Below are 22342 nucleotides of genomic sequence, written 5' to 3'. Positions count from 1 at the left end.
TAAAGGAAAATTATACAATGAAAAAGCAAAAGACAATACAAAGGCCCCAAATTCTTCTACTTATGAGTTGCTGTAAGCAAGAATGTTTGCCTAATAGGATTGGAAAAATTAGTGAAAGGTGCAGGTCTCTCCTGTAATTAGTGTTCTTGAAAATGAGTTTATAGGTATGATCTAATAAGTGACCTTTCTGTCTGTGGATAAATGATGGATGTTACTGATGCCATTTCTGATGGATATCTAGTAGGGCCCCAAGAGAGTGAGGTCCAGGTTGCCTTATTGTTTTCCAGATCTAAAAGGTATTAAAGAACAAACTTTTATTAGTAGGAAGATAGATAGATAACCTAATCCATCTGAGCCTGTTTCAGTTCTGTGATACTTCCCTTGGAACAGCAGATTGGGTCACTGCTGCAACTCCTCAGCCCTAGACCACATTGAGGGGGTACATTTGGTAAGCAGGTGCTCAGTCCATCTCCTTAAATGATTGTGTGCTGACTAATGTTAGTGTTACATTTCGTTTTGTTAGCACACAGCTTCATAAACTACAGCCTTACTAATGATGGAGTTAGGGACAGAATTTCCAGAGAGGAGGTGTTATGTAGATATTCAAGGCCAGATATCATGTCAACAGATTACTACTGCATTGCCTACCAGTTAGCTTGCAGGAGAGTTCATGCAACTGACTCAGGGTATTTCTTTCTAAAGAATATAAAGTTAATGTCATCTTTTTATTCTGAATTATTCTAAAGCATCTCCTGACCAGCATGATAAACTGGAAAAAGACAGTATTCACTGGAAGGGGAGTAAGAGAAAGTTAAGGAGGTACAGGACAGAGTGTGCATGACTGGTTGAATCCAGTGTATTACAAACTCTTGAGAACTCGGAGGCATTTTAGGACAGTATCTTTTTGCAAGTAAAATTAATGTATAGGAATGACATACTGCACCGTTGTTGGGATACTCCTTGAAAGAAGAAGTCTGGTCCTTGGAATTTAATACAGTGAGAACCCGTTGAGATGTCTGCTTACCCGCTGGACTGAGTTGCAGATGAAATTTCTTTAATGAAACTCCCTCAAAATGGTAGCTTGCCAGTTTGACCTCCAAAAACAAAGGATTCTGTTTAAGGCAGATTCTCTTTTCCACACAAAGTTTAACTTAGGCTGTGAAAGAAGGGTTTTGCTTTCCAGACTTGACAAAAGAGCTGATCTAATCCTTCCTTTAGCTGAACAGCCTGAAGTTTTAACAAATTCCAGTCTTTGCCTTCTGGTGCTGGAAAGTAACGAGGATCAGGCACTAGTTAATTTCTCATACACTTATTTTGAAAAATTAATGGGCTATCTAGCATTTTAAAGCATCTCAAGTAATATTCATAATATAAGTTCAACTTACTGGCTTTTCAGTTAAGCAAGTGGATACTCATTTGAGTTACTTAAAGCTACTTGAGCCTTTTTAAAATTGCTTATTTATATTTCTTTTCAGAAATAAACTCATATTGTAATTTCAATTTGGTGTAAATCTTCTGTAATTTTCGAGGTGTTATTTTGAAATAATTGGCCTCAACAGTATGTGCTCAGGACACAGTTGTGACTGTAATACAGACAGTAAATTTAGACTGCTCATTTACATAGCTGTTTATTCACCTGATGAGTCACAGCATCAGCACCTTCATTAGCCACATGAATTTTAACCAAAAAATTCAAATGATAGTTTAATAACAAAGAATGAGGCTAAGCTTCCATTCAAACCCCTCGTCTCTGCACGCTTTAGTTTGGCTCAGTTGACACGTCTCTACACTGGTGTATCAGAACGAGGAAGACTGCGTTTGGACTTCTTTCAATGAAGGATTAAGCAGTGTGCATAATCATGTTATTTTTTACTGCCTTTATTCCATCCCCCTTTTCCTAGGCTAAAGGACTTTTGTTTTGTGTCTTCCTAGCAGCAGTAAATTTGCAAAGCTCCCACTGACAGGCAGAACAATGGCATTTTACAAGTTATTTCCCACATGAGGCATTCCCAGGAAACAATTACATGGGAATAGATACCTTTGTGGACTGGAGCCATAAAGGGTAGTGAGAAATTGGGCTAGCCAGTACCTGTCATGCTGACTTGCTCTTCTCATTGTTTCCTTGTATTTTCTTATCTGCTTGTATTTTTTTTTCACTCTTACAAGTACATTCCTGGGGGAGGAACTGTCGTCCTGTTCTGCACTTGACCAGTTTCAACTTACTTTTAAGGTCGACAAGAGCATTTCTCTGTCTGTTAGGGCTTGGAGAGTTTGGGATGAGTTGGAGAGCTCAGAAAATGAGATTTCATTGGTTTTGCCCACTTTAATAGGAAATAATATACACTGCATTTTTCAAATTTCCTTTTTTGCCACCATTAACTTCTGGCTGGAACAGGTTGCTGCTTATACCCTCTGTCCTTAAAGCAGCTGTGGGCTCTGCTTATGTCGTCTCCCAGTACAGTGTGGCTCTTGTCCCCAGCTTGGACTCATTGATACTTCTAGCCTGAAGGACAAAAGGATCCCTGAACTCTCCTGAAGAGAATTTGTAAACAGCCTGGTAAAGCCAGAGCACTGAAAAGGAGCCCAAATAATTGGTGGCCAGTGAGGGGGAAATTCATTTCATTTCACTTCCATTCATGAGGCACCTGTGAAACAGAAATACCCCTCAAACTTAAGAGGCTGAAGAGATAGTTGTGGATACTTTGTCTTAATAAGGCTGGGGTTCTGTCCATGATGTAAGAGTTAAAACCTAACACTAAAATAATTGTTGAGAAAGCCAGCGTGCTGACGATGTTGGAAAGCTAACCATGTAAAAATGCACAGTGAAGACACCCAAAGCGTCTTAAGCTTGCTCCCCTAGTAATACCCCGAAGGGGGCGTTTTCAGTCAGTCCATACATGGAAACTTGAGGAACCCAACAATGGAATGTTTTATTCTGAATTGTGTAATGGCATTCCAAACTTTGCATTTCACATCCACACCCTCTCCCAAGGAAGGGAGAAAAAACCAAGCCTGACATAGAGGCTCTAGGCCACTCCTCTGCAGTTGGCGAAAAGGAAAAAGGAGTGGTGGCATTTCTGCTGACTCTTTCCTACTGTCCATTTAGAAACAATACTTCACCATAAGGATAGTATGAAACTGTAACGTTTATCTAGGGATGACAGGCAGAGCAGACGATCAAGGAGTGCAGGTGCATGATGCAGTCGCTGTATTCCCACTTGCATTTGGAAGCTCTGGAGGCAGTGTGTCTGCTTAATTCTCCTGGACTTTCTTGATTTTTTTGCTGACCCTTACACAAAGCCCTGCCCTGAATCACAATTGAGCATATATGATCTTCAAACCACCAAAGAACCCTGCTATAGATTAAAAGAGTTTGAAAACCTGCTGTAATTTGTCCTGATGTCAAAGTAATCTTTGTATCACACCTCACTCCTTGAAAAGTGTTACTTTTATTGATGAGTCAGTGGTTGAAATGTAATCAGTACTAGACCAACCTTATCCATTGTATGCAATGTCTCAATTAGCTTTTTAGCCTCAGGAAATGTGTGAGCAAGTGACCAAAAGAGCTTCATTCACAGTTGTGCACACAAATCACCTGGATTGCAGTCCACAGCTTAAATGATGTGATTAGACATCGCATCTTAAATGATAGGTTATGAAACTTCATCATGGGATTTCAGGTATATGGGCTTAGAAATCTTCCTTAACTTTTCCTGGTGTCTCAACGTGCGGCCTTGTTTATGGGCAAGACCCATAGGAGGCAGATGGATCTGGAAAAGAAAATCCCACCAGTTAGGTGCATATTGAGAAGCCACAAGAAAAAGAAGGCATATATACAGACTAGGTTTCAGAGTTTTAAATAATTTCTTCCCCTTTTGAGAGAGCAACTGTACTGTCTCAAACCAGGTTATTAGATTTCTAGGAGGAGTGCTCTCCAAGGAGTGATTAGTGGGGTAACTTTCAGGCCCTAAATGTTGTGTTTATTAAAACCCTATATATTTTAGGCTTTGGTAACCTTGTTTTATAGCTTGGTATCAGACTGTAATGACAAAATACTTGTTGAACTAGGACTGCTGACAATGTTCCAGAACAGTAAGACCTAGAAAACCCTAAAAATTCATGAGTAGATGTCTTAAAGCATTGTCTGCTTTACTCATACCTTCCTTACAAGTCATAAAATAACCCCAAACTGTATGTATTGAAAGACTGCCTTCTTATTGTCATGATTATATATACCATATTAAAATGCACAATCAATGTCATTGACTCCACAAGCAGAAGGAGCAATAGGTGGCAGGCTCTTCCTTTGATTGACAAAGTCTTTATATTTCATAAACTGTTAGTGGGAGTCATGCAGCTCTATCCCCCCTAAGTGATTGAAAAATGTAGGTGTTAGCAGTCAGATGTTATTGTTGCTGATGCTGTCATTCTGTGAGATGGCTCTTTAGGTGCAAATCGTAGTAAAAGCACTGACTAAAGCAATAGAGATTTCTAGAATCTGAAAAATAACGATCATCCAGTTTGAGAGAGCTGATCTAGGACTGATCCTTTGGGATTTTGAAGCCACTCAGAGCATACATTATAAGCCATTTCTAGCAGCATTGTTTGCCAGATGTGCATTGTTATTCTGCATAGTGGAGAAAAAGAAAAAGCTGTATGTGAAACAGATAGTAACAGTGACCATATTCTAGGCAAGCATCTGCTGAAGACACGTTTAACTTTGACCATGACTGCCTTGATAGGGAAACTATAGATGTGAAAATATAAACCAATCAACAGGAGTAGAGAGGAAGGGCAGCATAGACAAAAGTGAATGGGCAGTGAGGAAACTGTATTGAATGGTGCAACAGAAGACAGAGCTGCAACTTCCAGCATTTCGGTAATCTTGGACATGTTTTCCTCTAGGAACGGAGAAAGGAAGCAGCAAATAGGCAGGTGTTTTATAAGAGCTCATTTATGGCCAGAAGAACATTTACCAGTAATGTAGGCTATGAAAGTTATTGTATCTATGGCAGGTGTAATTAAGTTTTTTTATTCTCTTATTCTATTATGTGGAAAGATTAACAGATTTGATTCCATTACTGTCTTTTTCTACATTCATTGGTTGGACAAGACTGCCTAAATATTCACAGAGTTTAGCTTATGCAACTCCATTTAGGCTTTGATGCCTTCTTTTGAGAAGAAATTAGCCAATTTACAGTGAAATAAGATAGATGGAGAATATTTCAATATACATTTGGCTCTGATTTAGCTTAGCATTTAAATACCAGCTTATCTAAAAATGCAGTGTGGTGACAGTGATGTGAACTTTTACTGTTTTATTATCCAGTGAGAGCTAAGCGGGTATAGCTGAAGACTTTGTGACTAGATTGATACTCACAGGTCTTGGGTAGGGGATGTTATAGTGAAGTCCAATTTCTATTCTTGCTTCACATTCCTCTATACACAGCTTAATCAACTTTGGATCTGTTACCTAAGATCATACAAACAAATGTTTTGTACAAGTACAGCAATTAGCAATTGGAAGCTCAAGCGTAAATGATGCACAGCCCCATGATTTTCTTTAGCCTTTTTTGGCAATCCCAAGGATACAGTGATTGTATTTTTCACATCCATAAAAGGTAACGTTAGTATTTGCCTTGACTCAACGGTTATGGGCGTGATGGCGCTGGATGTTAAGGCCCAGAGGCTGTCGCGACTGAGGCTATAGGAGGTTTTTACCCAAACATGGTATTTTCGCTGTAAAAAGACAATACACATGTAAACTACTAATACATCCATGAAAACACCACACTCACCCATTTGTCACTGTAATGTAGCTACAGCAGAAATGAAAGAGACTCCTTGGTCTATTATCATCCTATCCAGAAACTCCCTTTGAAGTCAGAAATGTGGTGCAAATTGTGACTTAAGTTCATTTTTTGATTTTGCATTACTTCAATTTAGTCCTAGACCAAAGTGGGATATAAATAAGTATTGTGATCTTGAATTATAAGAGGGATCTTTGATTACCACGGAGTCTCTATCGTCCCTTTCAAAAGGGGTTTGAAATCTCTTCCTTGAGAAAAAAAATATAGAGTGCTGCTTTTAAAAGAACTGCCAATAGTTGTTGCTTTGAAAAGAAAAAAAAGTATAAGCCACTGAGCTCCGTTTGCCATTGTATAAGTAATGATACACTTAGCTAGCTTTCTAAAAGATCAAAAGCTGCTTCAATTACATAGGCAGTATCTTTGGAATTTAATTTTTTTCTTGCCATTTTTTTTAGTGAAAGCTGTAGACTTTTTAGACTTCTACAGTAGCTAATGTAGAGCTGAAAGGGTTTGAGTTTTCTTACTACCATTTCAGGGGTGAAATTTAAACTATAACCCAAATACACCAGCATTTAAGGTGAATGCAATTTTGGGAAATCAACTCTTATATTCATTTCTTAGCATCCAATCACTGAGACAGTGCAAAGAGCAACAGGAGAGTCATTCACAAATTCAAAACTGTAAGGACACTCACGTTTTTGTTTTTTCGGAATAATGTTTTGGCTTCATTTTTAATGTACTCTTTCTCTTTAATAGTTTCTTCTATCTGCCCTGATGCCGATTGCCATTTTTTGGCTATTCGGAATATTTTGCGGTAAAGGCCAAGAACTTCTTGTCGAGTAACTGGTGTCATCTAAAAAAGCAAGACAAAACCCCAAATGTATGTGTGAACATTTGAGTAGCTAAAAGGCCAGCAAGCAGTACACTTTTTCACACAATTGACTTGAGAAATACTTCCACCAGCTAAAGATATGCTGAGTTATATGCAAAAACCTGAAATAGCTGTAAACAATAATTAGCTGTTGAAAGCTGAAGACCCAGTCCAGCAAAGTATTTAAACTGATACTTAAATCTGTCTCCATTCAAACAGCTTGAGATCTTGCTTGAAGTTTTGGTGCTTTGCTGAATCACAAGCCTGGTACAAGAATGCCTGCGTTGTGTTTCAGTGCTATTTTGCAACAGACATTAGGCAAGTCACCGAAACTCTGAGTGCCCCCTTCCTGTGAAATTGTACCAATTGTACCAATGCTAAACTTATCTTTGCAAAGCATCTTGAAATCTGTTAATAAAATACATGATAAAACCACCACAATATTGCTGAAAACCAGCATAGGTTTCAGAGGCTCAGAAGCTTATTTGTGATACGCTACAGTGGGTAGTAATGACTCAGCTGGAGTTTGATGTGATGAAAAGGTGATGAAAGCTATTTTATCTAAGCACTGCGGGAGAGGCGGACTAACTGTGGATTTAGGAAAGTCCTGAATGTCTTGATTTTCAGAGAGCTGTGTACCTGCTGAGCCCACTGATTCAGCCTCCAGGTGCGATAAGAATCTTTGTCAGAAATCAAGAATGAAATCCTATTCTTAATTCTATGTAAATGAGTATTTTAGCATGTAACTGGTGATACTGTCTCATGCGAGACCACAACTATCCCTGAGACAAATCCACTGCTGGAATAACAACACTTCTACATGGATTATATTTGCAGAAGCAATGACTTCTGCTTTAGGGACACCGCAACTGTTGAAGATACCTTACTGTCCAAAAGGAAGACGCAGCAGCACTGCGAAGTAAGTCTAAGGATGCAATGAGGAAGAAGTGTCAGGGCCAGGATCCATTTGCCAGCCTGAAGCTCTAGTTACTCTGGCTGAATCTACCCTGAAATCAGACCTGAGCGCTGGAAATAGCTCCTCCGGAGGACAGTTTGGAGCAGGGTAATTCAGACAGCCTGAACTGCCCTCCGGAGCGAGCACTCTCTCCCTTGGTGACCGAGGAAAAGCTGCTTCCTAATGCTTGCACCCAGACTGCTGCAAGAAGTTCGGCCATGCGGCTGTCGCTCATCTCCTTGCAGTCTGTGGCAATTCCTGTTCCTGTGCAGAGCAGAAGAGAACCAAAGTTTGGAACCCAAGTCGTCTCAGGCCAAACCGTCCTCAAGCGGCTTCCTCCACCACAGCAGCTGACCTCCACTACTGTTTCAGTACGGTCCTCCTGTGGCTTCGGACAGTCACACTGCCTTTTCCTTGCCAAGGTCAGAACAGGAGATGCTAACCTGAAGATGGGATTTGGCCCATAGTTCTTATTGCTAAAATATCCTAACTTATTAAATCCTTTTTTGGCTTAACTGTTGCTATGACCTAAAGACTTCTTGTTGTTTCATGAACTGTTAGGGATCTTAAGTACAGACATAAAACTTTTTCTCTGATTCTTAAGAGAACATTTTTATTTTGCTATTTGTATTTTAAAATGCTTAACCAACCCAGATATAAAAATGATTCTTCCTACCCAGCAGACAGTATTTCTAGTAAATATTTATGGTATTTCTAGGAAACAAATAGCCACAATAAAATAGCTAGGTAGTCCCAGCTCGTCAAATGCTTTGGAATAAATGCTTCACTTTATTCACTCTACAGCTCCATTTCAGGCAATAAAATTAGTCATACACGAAGCTACGCATGTACGTGTATCTGAAAAGTCACTGCTTCCCTCTGGCAAGTACATAGCACAGAAAAGAAACAGTTCAATTACAGGGGCTGACCTAGCACAAGCCAAGTCCCAAATCATGTTCTTACCTGGAGCCCCTCCTGGCCTCACCCCTCTGCTTTTATTTGAAGGTGTCACCTCTGGTGGAGCTGGTAATACTCTTTGTTCCCTGCTGACAGCTAAGAAAAGGTAGTACTGCACTAGAGACATTCATCTTAGGTTTTTGTGTAATCCACAAAGAAAATAAGAGGAATAATGTCAAGGGAAAAAAATGTTTAAAATACAGGTTTAAATTCTGATCTATGCATTAGACAATTTCCAAGGCCACAACTTGGGACCGTGCATGCCCTTTGCTCAGAGCTGTGATCATACCTGTGCTTTTGGATTTTATCATACCTGTGCTTTTGGATTTTAAACATACCAAGAATCTGTTTATAAAGATTTTATTTAAAAGTTGAGAGCCAACAATTTTTCCCCCCACTACTTGATTCTGCTCCCCCACCTAGAGCTTATTTTTTCTTTCTTTAAATTCTTGGTGTTGGAACCGATACAGAACTGTGTAACCCCTCGTCTAGGTATGGGCTGCACTTTTACATTATTGCTCTCCTACCCACATACGCTAGATGATGTAAAAGACATTAAGCAACTTTTCATATATAGTCATCAACCAGCTGCTCCCATGGCTCATTTAGTCAACAATTTCTAGCGTTACGGACCTGCTCATAAACCATTTCTGCAAAGATACATAAACGAAGGTGTGAGGAGCCCTTCACAGACAGAGGACCTCTGTCTATCGCGGCAAAGGAAGAGAGCAAATAGGGCAAAATTCAAAGCCTGGGTCAGATTCTGATCTGAGTGGGAGTGTAAATAGGGAGTAATTCCACTGAGGGCAAAATTACTTCCAAGTTTAAATGATGTAAATGAGATTGGAATTTTTTTCTTTGGTATAAACAGAGCCCACACTGACAGAAAGTGATGGTACAAGTCATGTATCAGGTGTAATTTCATCAAGTGACACTACTTGTATTAGTTTTGTGGGTGTGCAAAATGATTCTGAGTGGGACAGGAAGATAAGGGAGGCTTTCATGTCCTTGTAGTTACTCATCTTGCAACTTACATCTTTGGCATTTAAATCATACTTCAGATCTCTGGAATGCTAAGTGGATGTTACACCACTTTCCCACTAACACTCATCTTGTGGTAGTCACACCCATTGTTTAACTTCTACCACCCTTCATTTCATTGCAGAATGCAGCCCACAGAGGTTAACCACAGGCGTTTTTGTCAAAAAGCACAGGGCTATTGTATTAGCTGAGCAAATTTCAGGTGTTTAGTGCAACAAAACAAACTGGGAGAGGTCAAAGGTAGGTCTGTACGCACAAACGTATCAATGGGAAAAGTGGTGGGTTGCAGGCTGGGTTTGAGCTGATTGTTAGAATTAAGCCTTTGGAGGGAAGCCAAGCGTGGCCTTCCAAATAAGCATTTGCTGGATGCTGTGGCAGAGTTCTGACAACGCAGGGCTGTATCGTTCTTTTGATCTACATGCAAACCCCTGTTATCAACATGCAGATCAAGCACATGAAATATCCCATTGTATCCAAACTTGCAAAGGAGGCTTGAGCAGTTAATGAGTTACTGCATGAGGAAGACACAAAATTTTCATTGTTAATTAAATAATTCTTTAGACTATAAAGTGTAATAACAAGTTTTTCTTTCAAGAAACAAATACATGTTCCTTTGGATTTTTAGATGGTTGATACAGAAGTTCAATAATCTGAATGATCAGTGAAACTCCAGTCGTTTGCTATTTGCAGGTTTGTTTAGAATTTAAATTAAAAGCTTATCTAAAAGTAAGGAATGGTGTTGGTTAACTGCACTGTAAAGTGACCCCACTAGTGCACTGTCAAAGCAAAGTTAGGACAGAAGGCAAGCTGCATGGAGACTGACTACTTGTATGTGAGCAGCTAGATTGCAGCTGCTTCCCAGCGAGGGATGCTTGGCTAAGAATGGGTGTCCGTCACTCTCCTCCTTCAGCACAGCTCCTTTGCTGAAGTTGTAAGTCTATTTTATTTCATCCTTTCTTTTCAAGTCAAGCATTAGCTACTCACTTCATACATACGATCTGCCAGCAGCAAGCACACAGAGGATTTTAGGAAACAAAGGGTGAAAGTAATAGTCCATAGGGAAAAAAAGGATATTTTAAAACAATAGAACTTTTCTCTTACATCCCAGCTAACTAATGCACGCATTAGTAACACACACTTAGTACTGATGCTGAAACTGTATTTGCTCAGGGGAGGAGATGGTGGGGAACAGAACTCTTCATGAAATAATTTGAAGAAGCAGCTTTGAACTTCTCAGATGTAAAATGTTTTATTTAGGAGCAACACAACTTCTATTTGACAGCTGGTTTGCTACTGGCAAGGAGTAAGTGACTCCTAAAGACACGATGATAAACTGCTGGGCTGATTGCCTTCTGAATCTTGATTCAGACACATTTCTGGTATGGAAATAAATGACAATTCAACAGCACAGTGTATCAACATTATAGTATGGAACATCAGCTACAGCCCGTATGACAATCTGTATCTCCTATTTTTCAGATGTACTCTTTGGCTAACGTTTATTTAAAGAGATGCAGAAAACCTGTATTTTTTTTTGGCTAAAGAGTGACCTGCAGTCTCTCTCCTGCTGCTAATGCAACAGAAAATCATTCCTTTCAGAGCTATCCACAGCAACTAGAGGTCAGTAATCCATATTCATCTTCGTGCAAGTCTGCCAAAACAAGTCTGCCGTTCTTAAGGCAGCGTTTACTTGAGGGACAACAACTGAAACAATGAGTTCCTGTGGCACAGGCAGAAAAGAAGGGGTCACAGATTCTAACGATAGCTGGGCAGCTTGAATTAGATAAGGTGTAAGGAAGTTCTTCACTGTGAGGGTGCTGAGGCCCTGGCACAGGTTGCCCAGGGAAGCTGTGGCTGCCCCCTCCCTGGCAGTGTTCAAGGCCAGGCTGGATGAGGCTTGGAGAAACCTGGTCTGGTGGGAGGTGTCCCTGCAGGGGGGTTGGAACTGGATGAGCTTTAAGGTCCCTTCCAACCCAAACCATTCTACGATTCTGTGATATTATATTTCAAAATCCAGTTTCCACAAAAGTAACTTTATCTTCTTTTACTCAAATCAACGACAGCTAGTACCCTGCAAACATTGACCACATGTGGCTGCAGTATGTACCTAGCAAAATGTTCAATCATTCTTGATTGAACATTCATAGGGTTTTTTTTCCTAAGATTCAGCCAAAATAAAATCATAGCAAGACTTCAATCACAGCTAAAATATTCCAATGCCACATGGTGAAAAGCAAACTAAAATGAAAGATCATATTCCTCCATGATGGTGTTATATCCTCATTTCTACCAGTGATGCAAGCCTGTAAATTTCAAGACGTTTCCATCAAGGACTAATTTGACTCCAAGTGTTTCTCACTGTTTCCATCTACAAGCTGCAATCACAAATCTATGCAGATTTGGTGAAAAGGAACCAAGTTACTGAATTAAGATATTCAGTATCTGAACAGGATATCTGAAAGAAAGGTGACTTTCACATGGTTTTAGATTTTGACATGCCAGTATCTTTCTGCTGGCAAATTAAAGTGGTCTGAAACCCTGATCTGAAACACCAATCAACACCTCTGAACCAGCCTCTCTAAGTCTTTGTACTTACACTGTCCATCAGCTGGGATGAGAACTCTGCCATTCTATTCGTGCCTCAGATTTCTGACTGAACTTGGATCTCTTTTAATTTTCTCTTACATATGGAGCTGTCTTTTGATCAGAAAAATGAAACCGCATGCAAAGAGAATATAATTAATTAGTAAAAGCAATGACTGGGATTTTATCAGTGGTTTTCCTATATAATTTCAAATAAGTGACATTGCAGAAAATTAGGATTCTACAATTTTCTCTTCATTTGAATAAATGGAAGTGGAAACCCTTAACCAGTCCCTTTTGATCACAGAGTTTTCATTTTCTTAGTCTGAGGTGGTCGAGGCATTATCTGGTTTTAGCAGGACATACAGACTAGCTCTGAGAGTGCCTCCTGTGCCGTAGTAGCCTCAGGAAGAACAGAAATGCTGACAGACTGTGGAGGGGGGGAGGGGGAAAAAAAAAAATTGCGATACCTATTTCTTAGCTTTCTCCTGAAAAGCATGCAGTATCCAAGTAAAGTCTAATGCAATACGAACTTGTCTCTAGTCTCATGCAACCCTGTTGCTTCTGCTTTCATACATTTAGAGCCATTTTCTCCTCCTTTGTGTTTAGCTCTCTATTAGTTATGAGAAAGAGGTTTTAATGCAGTGCAACAAATTTAGCAGAGAAAATGAAGTCTCAGATATCCTTCGATGGCTTTACTTACAAAAGCAGACAGAAATGTAACAGCATGGACACAAAACCCAGTATGGATTTATGCACCTTATTCATACCTTGGCTTTGAGCCAAATGCAACTGAATGCATGAACAGAAATATTTCCCAGCATTGGAAACACCCCCAAACTTGAGAACAGGTATAAATATTAATGCTAGCAGAGAAACAATCCTCCCTACCCCCTTTCTTACTTTGTTCTGTGGGTCATTTAATGAAACACATTTCATCAACCCTCTGATTTCAAATAACTTCGGTCCCAGGACATAATCACTATTTGAGAACTATAGCAGGGCATGTATCAAAAAAAAATTCGTTTTCAGAAATCCAGTGTGTGAATCCCGTTTAAATTTGGGGGTTTTGCCACCAAAGCCTCACACCATATTTGCACTAGGCTCTCCTGAACGGCGTATGCATCAGCCTTTGGGGCCCCCTGCTCACAGACAGCACACGGGCAGAGGGACACAGGGTTCGGGGAAGCGCCGCTCTAGTTGTCCCAGAGCCTTCTCCCGGTTTCAGTGGGGAGAGGACCCTTGGGCCTGGTGGCGAGGGGGCGGGAGGACGCTTCCTGACACGAGCTCCAGGTCAGCAGCCACCGCGGGCCAGCTGAGACGCTCGGGACTGATTACGCACAGGCCCCAGCCCACACTACCTGCGAGCTGGGCCCTCCCATAGCCATTCCCGCAGCCACTGGTGTCATCAGGGACTGTGGGCAGCAAGGCCGCCGCGTTCCTCGCTCTGGGGTCAGGCGTACCCCGGCAAAGGCCACAGCGGGCTGGTGCCCCTGCTAAGATGGCGCTGCGCCCCCCCGCCCGCCCCCCATTAGCCGGGGGGGGGGGGCCGGCCGCAGGGGGCGCTACAGGCGCGGGCGCCCTTCTGCCCCCTGGCGGCCGGGTCGGCACTGCCCCCGCAGCCGGGCGGAACCAACGCGTGAGGCGGAGGGGGTTGGCCACTACCCCCCCCCCCCCTCCAGCCTCTCCCCTCCCCTCCGTCTCCCCCGCGTGTCGGCTTGCCCGCCCTCCGGCCCCTGGCTTTACCTTCGCGAAGAAGCGCGCCCAGGCCCCACTCCTTGCCTCGGTGCGCCGGTTCCGCCCCGCTGGGCCCTGTTCCCCCGCTCCGGTGGGCGAGGCAGGCGGCGACCCGTTGCCCTCCCTGCCCTCACCGTGCGTGCGGCATCGGGCACGCCGCCTTACGTCACGGCGCGGCGCGCGGCGCCGCCGCCAGCTGACTGCTCACCCCCGGAAGTGATGCAGGGAGGGGGAGGCAGTCTCGCAGGCAGCCGCGGAGGTGAGTGAATTGGACCATGTCTCTTCCCGTCCGCGCCGGGCTGCGGGCGGGGGGCTCGGCGACGGCGGCGGCGGTGCGGGCTGCGGGGCTCGGCGGCGGCGCGGGGCTGGGCGCGGCCGGCGGCGGCGGCGCAGGCTGCGGGGCTCGGCCGGCCGGCTCGGCGGGGGCGGGGGCGGCCGCTCTGCCCCTCAACCCCGCCAGGGCCGGCTGGGCGCTGGGGGCCCCGCGCCGCCGCCGCCTCTGCCTCCTCACGGCGGGGCCACCCGGAGCCGTAGCTCACCGGCCTCCGGGACTGGCAGCCGCCGGGGCGGCCGGCCGGTACCGGCGTGCCCGGCCGGGAGCCGGAGCCTCCCCCGGTGCCGCGGCGCGGGGCGGTCCCGTCCGGGGCGCTTCTCCGGTTGATGTTTATTCGGTCTCGCTCCGTGCAGGCCGGTGGAGCGGCTCAGCAGGCGCGTAGCGCTGGGTGCTGCCGAGCCGAGCCTGCCTTCACTAACTCGTGTGCCCCAAGTAATGGTGCCGGCTCACTTCGGGTTCGAGTTTTTTTTCCTTTTTATTTTGGTGTGTGCCATCTGCAGGATCCTAAAACGGTTCTTGACAAACCGCCTCTCTGCGTGCGGCACCGCATCCCCTCCAGGGCTGAGGAGATCAGCTGCTTTGTTCAAATACTCTTCGTGCCCAGCCTTTACACGTGTAACGCGAGAAGGTGGCTGTATTCCTGGCGTTGTCAGGAAACAGACAGAGAGAAAAAATGCAGAGCAACTTATTTCCAAGATAGTTCTTGTAATCTGAACATACCACCTTTGCACAGCCACTTTTCTTCTTACTTTGGCTTTCATTCCCTCTCCTGAGAATGTTTACCCTTCCTCTGAAAGCTGCAATCTGCCTTAATCACTCTTGCGCTCTGGGGCTATGGTGGTGCTAATAAGCCACTCATAAAAACTTGTAACTTGCATAATCAGTGTTTCAAGCAAATACTGGTTGCAAGAATATACCTTTCCTATTAGTGTTGTGGTTGCTGGAAAGAATCATTGATTATCTTTTAAATAGTTAACATTGCTGACATGCTGTCCTTCAAAATGGTACATTGATAACTGAACAGTCTGATGCCAGCTGTCAGAATACAGCATTGATCCACGACTAGTAACTTTTTTTAAATGGTAATGTCTGCCACATCATTTAAAGGGGTAATGGGTTAACTGCTCTGAGAAAAGGGGTATAGCTGTAGGAACAAAAAGCACAGAACTGCCTTACCTTTCTGAAAATTAGACAGACCTCATGGACAGTTGCAGCTGTGTGTCTGTCTTTCGTTGTGAGAACAGTTGATCAAAAGACATCTCTTCTGAACATGTCTTTATTATCTGTTTAAGAGCCTCTTTGTTAAACAGTTAATGTGTAACTGTGGTATTAGTTTATTTGGGCTAGCAATGGGAAGAGAGAATGGCTGAGAGCTGGTGTTTCTTGAGCGCATCTGAGCACTGCTACATGTTTTCCTGGTAAAAGATAATCCTCAGAAAATGAGACTTATTCCTTTGGTTAAGATTGCATGTGAAAGTAAAGAGATCTGCTTCATGCTCTTGCTAGTTCTGTAGTTCGTCTTTAAAATCTTCCCTGCACAGGTGTGTGTTAGTGGTCTGTGGAAAACCTTCATAGCCCTTTGCATGAAAGGCAGCACACAGTCTAAAGCAAAGCTTTTCTGTGTATCAGCAGAAAAAGGAAAGCTTGTGATCTGTGCTGAATTAGTTCAGATTTGCAAAGTACAACTGGCTTTACAAACTTCCTGCAAATATCAGCTCTTGTAACGATTTTTAAAATTCTGATTATTTCCTAATAGGAAGTTATATGCAGGCATGAACGATTGTTAAAAAAATTCACAAAGCTGTTAATGAGGGAGCTTACAGCTTTGATACTACTTGGCTGCTCAATGTGCTGCTTTTGAAATTGCTTTCATCTTGAGACTGATAGCCTGAATATGATCTATAATCCACTCCCTGGATCTTCACTGACAGACTTCTCAGACAAAGGGACTTGTTCTGACAAGTTTGTATGTGGATGAGGAAAAGGCTTGGTTCTGTTGCTTTCTTTGGTTTGGCTTAAGGAACAGGAGAAAGTCCTGTATGTTGTGTGTATGTGTATTGGAGCAGAGGACTATAAAGTAGATGGAAAGGGGGTGGAAGAGCAGGGGATAGACATGACTCTTCCAAACTTGCATTTCCTCATGGAAGAAAACAATGTAAAAGTGGTTTGGATATAAAGGGATGCACGGCTGCAAGTCGGCAGAAGTGCAAGTCCCCCAGTACTGTTCAGAGCTGCCCCACGCTGCAGCACTTGGTTTTCTTTATTGGTGCTGTGGAAGTGTTGATAAATTTAATTTAGAGCCTTGGAGCACTATGAAATCTGTCATGGTGAGGTTTTGGCAGTTTGTAAGAACTTGCAAAGTGCAGAAACCGTGTTATTGTTACATTAGGCACATGGATCTGCAGTAGTGAATGTAACAGGAAAACTCTGCTCTAAGGAAGAAGAGACTGTAAAAATAAAGACATGGGATGTTAGAAAAACAGTCCTTCCTTTCATCCTCATCCTTGAAAATAAAGAAGGAGCTGAAGATTGATAGTCAGAATTCCTGGACACTGAAAGAACAATCTGTAAACACTCGAGGGACTTGGTAGTCACAACAAGATAAGAGGGGAACCCCCTTAACAGTGTTCATCAAAATTCCCCAACTGGAGTCCTCTCTGGCTCCTTCTCCCTAGGGGTCTGCATTTTATCTCGCTGGCTTCCTTTCCTCTATTTGCCTCTGACTAATAGGCTTTGTCTTCTGATTACTGGAAGTCTAATAATTTCTTTTGTCTCTTCCCCCTTCCTCCTTTTAAAAATACTCGATTAAATGGCTGTAATGTTTTGCAGATTATCTGCATTGGTGACATGGATTAATTGTGTACTTGACTCTAAGTTATTCAGCAGTAATGGCATAGTAACTTGACTTGAAACAATGGTAATTTCGTGGCAACTGTTCAAGGCAAATGTTGCCTTCTGGTGAAGAGCCACCTGCAATTTACCCCCATAAACACATGACATGAGTAAACTGTCTGTGCTAGGTTTCTCGGTGTCTTCTGTAGCATAAGTTGTTTCAAGTGTGTCTTTTGAAACAGTCAGCTCTCCCTCTTCTGCCACCCCTTCCTTTTGACTCTAGTTTGAGTCAGGTAATTACAGATCTGGATTGAAGCCTTCCCAAGGAGCGATCAGAAAAGCCAGGACTTGCAGATGTGCTCCCAGTCGTTCACTTGTACCTTGCCTTTACCCTTTCATGAGAAGGTTTTGTGGAACTGCTCAGCTATCAGTAACTGGCTGTCAGTGAGCAAGTCTGAGAGCCCCAGGGGCGATGGTGGTTGGCAAACCAAAGGAAAGCTCTGCTTTCCCTTGCACAAAAGCCAGTATTCTTTATGGTGACATAAGGAGGTTTCCCTTGTCACATGTGGCTTTTGGTGATGTTTTTACATTCTGATCTCCATGTTAACCAGAACAGAGCAAATAGCGGAAGAGAAAGTGAATCCAAGCTTCTTGCCTAAAAGATAATCTGAGAACTAACCCATTTAGACTCTTATGTCTCCATTTTATCCATGTGTCTTGTGGGGCAGCTCTCCAGTCCAATGATCTGCATCTTGAAGGAAGCAGAAGATCTAGATTTTAGGTAAAGGTTATTTAATTGCAATGTTTTGCTGTTAGAGCAGTGATGGTTAGGGGACTAATTGGATGTAAGTATTAAAGAACTCTTTCACAGAAGTAGAAATACTGTAGAGAAACCAACAAAAGCATAGGTGGTGAGACAGGATTCCAGTAAAGAGAATGAACTAGTATAATCTTCTGGTGTCTCAGAAAGAATAGTTGTAAATGCTGTTCTGTCTGTGATATCTGGTTTGTGAAAGACAAAACTTACTTAGCAAAATGTGAGAATGCTGTTACTGACCTCCTGTCAGTTTGTTGTTCCCAGAAAGTCAGACTGCCAAAGACAGTATGACAGTCATAGTTATTTGTTGTCTCACTTTTCTTATTTAGTGAACATACGTGGGTTTTTTAAACCAAAAGGATTATGTGTTCCGGAAAAATACCGGAGTCTTGTTTTTACATCCACATAGTAGCAGAAAGGGACAGGTTTTAGTTCTTACTCTGAAATTTTTTGGTGTGATACAACTTTTCCTTCTGCAACTTTGAAACATCTAATGCGGTCGGTCTTATGCTTTTGTTTTGAAATTGAAAGGGAGGGAGAAAAATCATCTTAATGCCTAGGATTATAGGAGATGTATGTAGCTTAGTAATAGTCTCACAAACACAAATGTTCTAGAACTTGGTTTGGTCATATGCTGACTGTTCAATATTTTCATTGCAAACGAGTCTGTACAGAAAGCCTGGAGTACCCTGGATCAGCACAAAAATGGGTGGTCTGGAAATGCCAAAGGTCTGAAGTATACCAGCTTCAAGCACAGTTACCTGTGCTCAGAGTTAGTGATTAAGTCTTGTGAAGCACGGTATAGATACCTACACACCTGAAGTCTCTTGTGAGACACAGGACATCAAGTGAAATCAAGGACATGTGAAAAGTTACTAACAAAATGTGTGTGTTGGTTGAAGCTGCTACCAGATTTCTCAAGGAGAGCTGAGAGTCTTTGTTCTAACTGATTGCCTAAGTTCAAGTACGCGAAGGAGCTCCTTTGAAGCTGTTGATACAGTTAACATCCAACTCGTGCAGCATCCTTTGTACAGTGTGAAGTGTTGTGTCAGTCACTGTAGTAGGGAAGTCAGGACTCAAATCGGTAGAGAGAACTAGGGTCTCTGCAGGTGGCTTTGTGTATTTTCTGCTTTAAAAACTGCAGTCAGTTTAAAAATACAAACATATGCTCTTAAAGCACTTTCAGATGTCAGTCCTTTCATTTAGAACAATTCTTTGTACATAACTTAAATATGATTCCAGTAGTTACATGGTCAGCTGGTAATGAAGTTCCTACACAACTGCATGAAATGATTCTTTTGGCTGGCAGCCTGTAAACTGTGTTACACTTACCGAGATGGCTAGCAGGCCTTCTGTAAACTCCTTATGAGCGTCTGCTGCCAGCAATGATCTTAGGAGGTGGTCTGGCTCTTCTCTTTAGACTTGTCCCTTCGCTGCCCTGTGAGGCGGCTGTATGGGTCACGGTTCTTCCAGCTGCTTTGTGCTGGAGATGGGACGCTGTTAACCAGAGCTGCTGGAAGGACTTCCCCTCGTTGCATGATGGGTGTTTTCTTCGTTCTTGAGAGGTGTAAGAAATACAAAGTTATTCACTTACTAGAAGTAGTTTAAAGCATATCTTATTGTTACAGGAATCACTTGATACCTACCTGAATTATATTCAGTTGAAAGTAATGGATGAAGGTGCCTTGGCCGCTTCAAGGTGAAGTCTGCTAGCTGAACTTGGTGCAAAATAAAATCTGTGCACACTTAGTTTGGTTTAAAAGTAGATTTTTTTTTTTTTTTTTCCATTGCAGAACAGATTACAGACTGAGCTGGTTTTTCAAAGTTATTCTGATTTGGCTACAGGATAGCTGCAGTTTTCCATAGATTAATTTACAGAATTGACTGAGACAGAACACGGTAAATATTTGTAGCATGGCTGCTTTCAGGTGCTTACAGCGGGATGCATCTGTGTCAAATATCTGAGGGTCATGGTTTGTGTTGGTCCCACCATCTGCAGTTTTGCTGTAGAGATGTGAACTGGTTGTGTCTGAGCACAGAGTAGCTCTTCCCCTGGCATATGCTGCTTTAATTATTGGTAATACATACCGAGGTGCTAAAGGTCTATGATGCTGTGCAAAAGTTACAGTGTACCCTGGAAAAATGCTGAAAGATTATTCTTTTATAACCCTTGGCACATTAAAGTGAAAAAACCTCACAAACCCTCATTAGATGATGATTTGTGTTTTTCTAAGTGCTGGGCCTTGAGAGTTGTATGGCCTTTGACAGGGATCTCCGGGGAGAGGGGGAGGATTGATAGTTTTTGAATGGGTGGAGATCAGTGACTGAATATTTGTTTTTTTTGAAGGTGGTAGATTTAAACTCACCCAGGGTTTGAGTTACTTGCAGTGAAATAAATGAGTTTGTTCGTGTCTGGGTATGTACAAGGTAGGGAACCAGATGGGATCTCTTTGGGGTTCTGGTTTCAGCTCTACTGAAAACTGATGGCGTGATCTTGAACAGCCACGTCATTTGGCTGTCTTGATTTCCCCTCTGCCTGTTGTCTTGCTCATAGCCTAAACAGACTTCTCAAAACAAGTACTGCTGCTGTGTGAATTAGTTAGTTTATTTACATTACAGAAGCACCTGAAGGCACTGTTCTAAGATTATGTGCTGTTGAGTTAACTGGACTTGGGTTTGCTCTGTGAAAATACCATAATCGTAACAAATCATTCCACCCACCTAATAAAGTAGAATGAAGCACAGAATAGGACATGATTTAAAACTTTTTAATGGGGCCAAGTGGAAAAACAATGAGAAGTAATCGGTAAATAAGGTATTGTGCGGTTAGAGAGTATAAAAGAAAGGGAGGGATTCAAGGATGGTGCATGTGTGCCTGCTGAAAACGCTGCTTAAGGAATGTGTCTTCCACAAGAAAAAGTAGTAAGGTGCCTTTACTCTCTCTTTCCCTATCACTTTTAATATTACTATTCATTTTTTCTTAAGCTAAACATGTATAAGTAACTGCACACAGTGAACTACAGATGCAAAATGTTTATTCTATTTTTTCTTAAGACTGCTTGTTGGAGTTTGAATGTGAAATGTGGTGTCATGCCTTGTGTCTTAGTAGGGTGCTTTTCAAGAGTGCAGAAAGCAGGTTTCTTGTGCCCAAAGATCTCCCTTGACATCCCAGCCCTGGACTTGAAGTGACAGCTCACCGTGTCAAGGTGCAGTTGTTTGTTAAGAGATTTTTGCCTGCTTCCTGGAGATGATGGGGCCTCTTCTAGGAAGAGGTTTAGTGATAGCTCTGGTTATTGGCATATAGAGCTGGCCCAGCGTTATGGACTTGTAGACATGGTGAAGCAGTTTCTGAATCTATTGTTATTTGAAATTTTTTTTTTAGATATTTTTGTACCTGCCCCTCTCTTCCCTTACAAACTAGTTAAGCCTTTCCAGTATGGTCTTTCTCAAAGAAGTCCATATCTCATTTGAGAAAGTATTCAGGCTTCCAATGTATGTGTTGTCTGGCTTGGTTTTCCCATTGCCATTTAGCCTTCTGCCAAGTTGCAGCCAAAACTCTGCACGGTCCCTCTTCATGCATCTGTATAACTAGCTTCTACTGTGACACAGGTGTGTTTTGTAGAGACAAACTTTACCCAGTTTGATCAGATTTCTAAATCTGGTTTGTTTCCAAAGCTCAAAGCAAGGTTGATCAGAAATAGGTTGTTACCCTGATTTGGAACAGATTGACAAAGTTCCCATCTGTATGCCCCCAAACCCATAACCTGGCTGTAGTTCATCGAAAGGTCCTTCAACTGCAGGAAGCCTGACAAACTAATAATGCATTTTAACTAATTGCAGCAGGACTTTCCTGCTTTTAGACTTCCTCTTCAGTAACTTTGCATAAATGTGTTTGTACAGCAGAGATGTGGGGCAGATCTGTGTGACAGACTGGTGCTAGCACAGTGCTTGGTTAGGGATGTGGTGAGGTGTCTTCTGGGCTAAGGGAAGCCCGTAATGTGCCCATTGTGCTGGAGTTGGAGTGCTTTTGCTGAGAAAGTTTCATTGCAGGTTATGACTGGAAAAAAGCAGTTTCCATAATGTGATGGCTTTGCTGACCGAAGCTTCGTTTGTGCTTCAGCACTTAACACATCAGGTGCTTTGGTGCTGTAGTATAAAGCTCTTAACTGCACAGTAAGATCTTCCACAGGCAGAGTTGATCCTTTCAATTTCTGCCTGCTGAAGAGGGAAATTGTATCACTAATTCTTCTCTGATTTCCCACAGAAAAGCAAAGAAAGTTGCCTTTTGTGAGAACATTATCAGCTCTTACCCCTGGAAAAGCTGCTGAGGACAAGTGTCGAGGGCAATAGCAGCTTTGGCTCTGCGGTGTGATCCCTGTGCAGCAGTGCTCAGGAGAGCCAGAAT

The 22342-nt window shown here is 42.5% G+C and overlaps 1 protein-coding gene across 3 annotated transcripts; it reads right to left on the bottom strand.

Moving 5' to 3' along the window:
• Positions 1-3430: 3430 nt before the first annotated feature.
• On the bottom strand, positions 3431-14019 carry LYRM1 (LYR motif containing 1). Of its 3 annotated transcripts, none has more exons than XM_086472972.1 (4): positions 13964-14019; positions 6505-6663; positions 5381-5473; positions 3431-3770 (listed from the first exon to the last, which is right to left on the bottom strand). In XM_086472972.1, the coding sequence occupies exons 2-4, from the start codon at positions 6661-6663 to the stop codon at positions 3654-3656; spliced, it is 369 nt and encodes a 122-aa protein (XP_086329098.1). In that variant the 5' UTR covers positions 13964-14019; the 3' UTR covers positions 3431-3653. The 3 variants fall into 3 exon arrangements, with proteins under 3 accessions (XP_086329098.1, XP_086329101.1, XP_086329100.1); XM_086472975.1 differs by lacking the exon at positions 13964-14019 and adding an exon at positions 13121-13135; XM_086472974.1 differs by lacking the exon at positions 13964-14019 and adding an exon at positions 7564-7595.
• Positions 14020-22342: the final 8323 nt, after the last annotated feature.

Source organism: Leptosomus discolor, chromosome 14, assembly GCF_034619465.1.
Source record: "Leptosomus discolor isolate bLepDis1 chromosome 14, bLepDis1.hap2, whole genome shotgun sequence".
Taxonomy (NCBI): Eukaryota; Metazoa; Chordata; class Aves; order Leptosomiformes; family Leptosomidae; genus Leptosomus; species Leptosomus discolor.
This window is presented reverse-complemented; position numbering and strand designations above follow the sequence as displayed.

What these genes read in the sequence shown, in the direction of transcription:
- LYRM1 (XM_086472972.1), bottom strand. Translation starts at nt 6,663, where the DNA reads ATGACACCAGTTACTCGACAAGAAGTTCTTGGCCTTTACCGCAAAATA. An exon ending in TATTCCGAAAAAACAAAAAC is followed by an intron (nt 5,474 to 6,504) that starts GTGAGTGTCCTT and finishes GTATGATCTTAG; the next exon opens with GTAACAGATCCAAAGTTGAT. An exon ending in ACATCCCCTACCCAAGACCT is followed by an intron (nt 3,771 to 5,380) that starts GTGAGTATCAAT and finishes TTTCTTTTCCAG; the next exon opens with ATCCATCTGCCTCCTATGGG.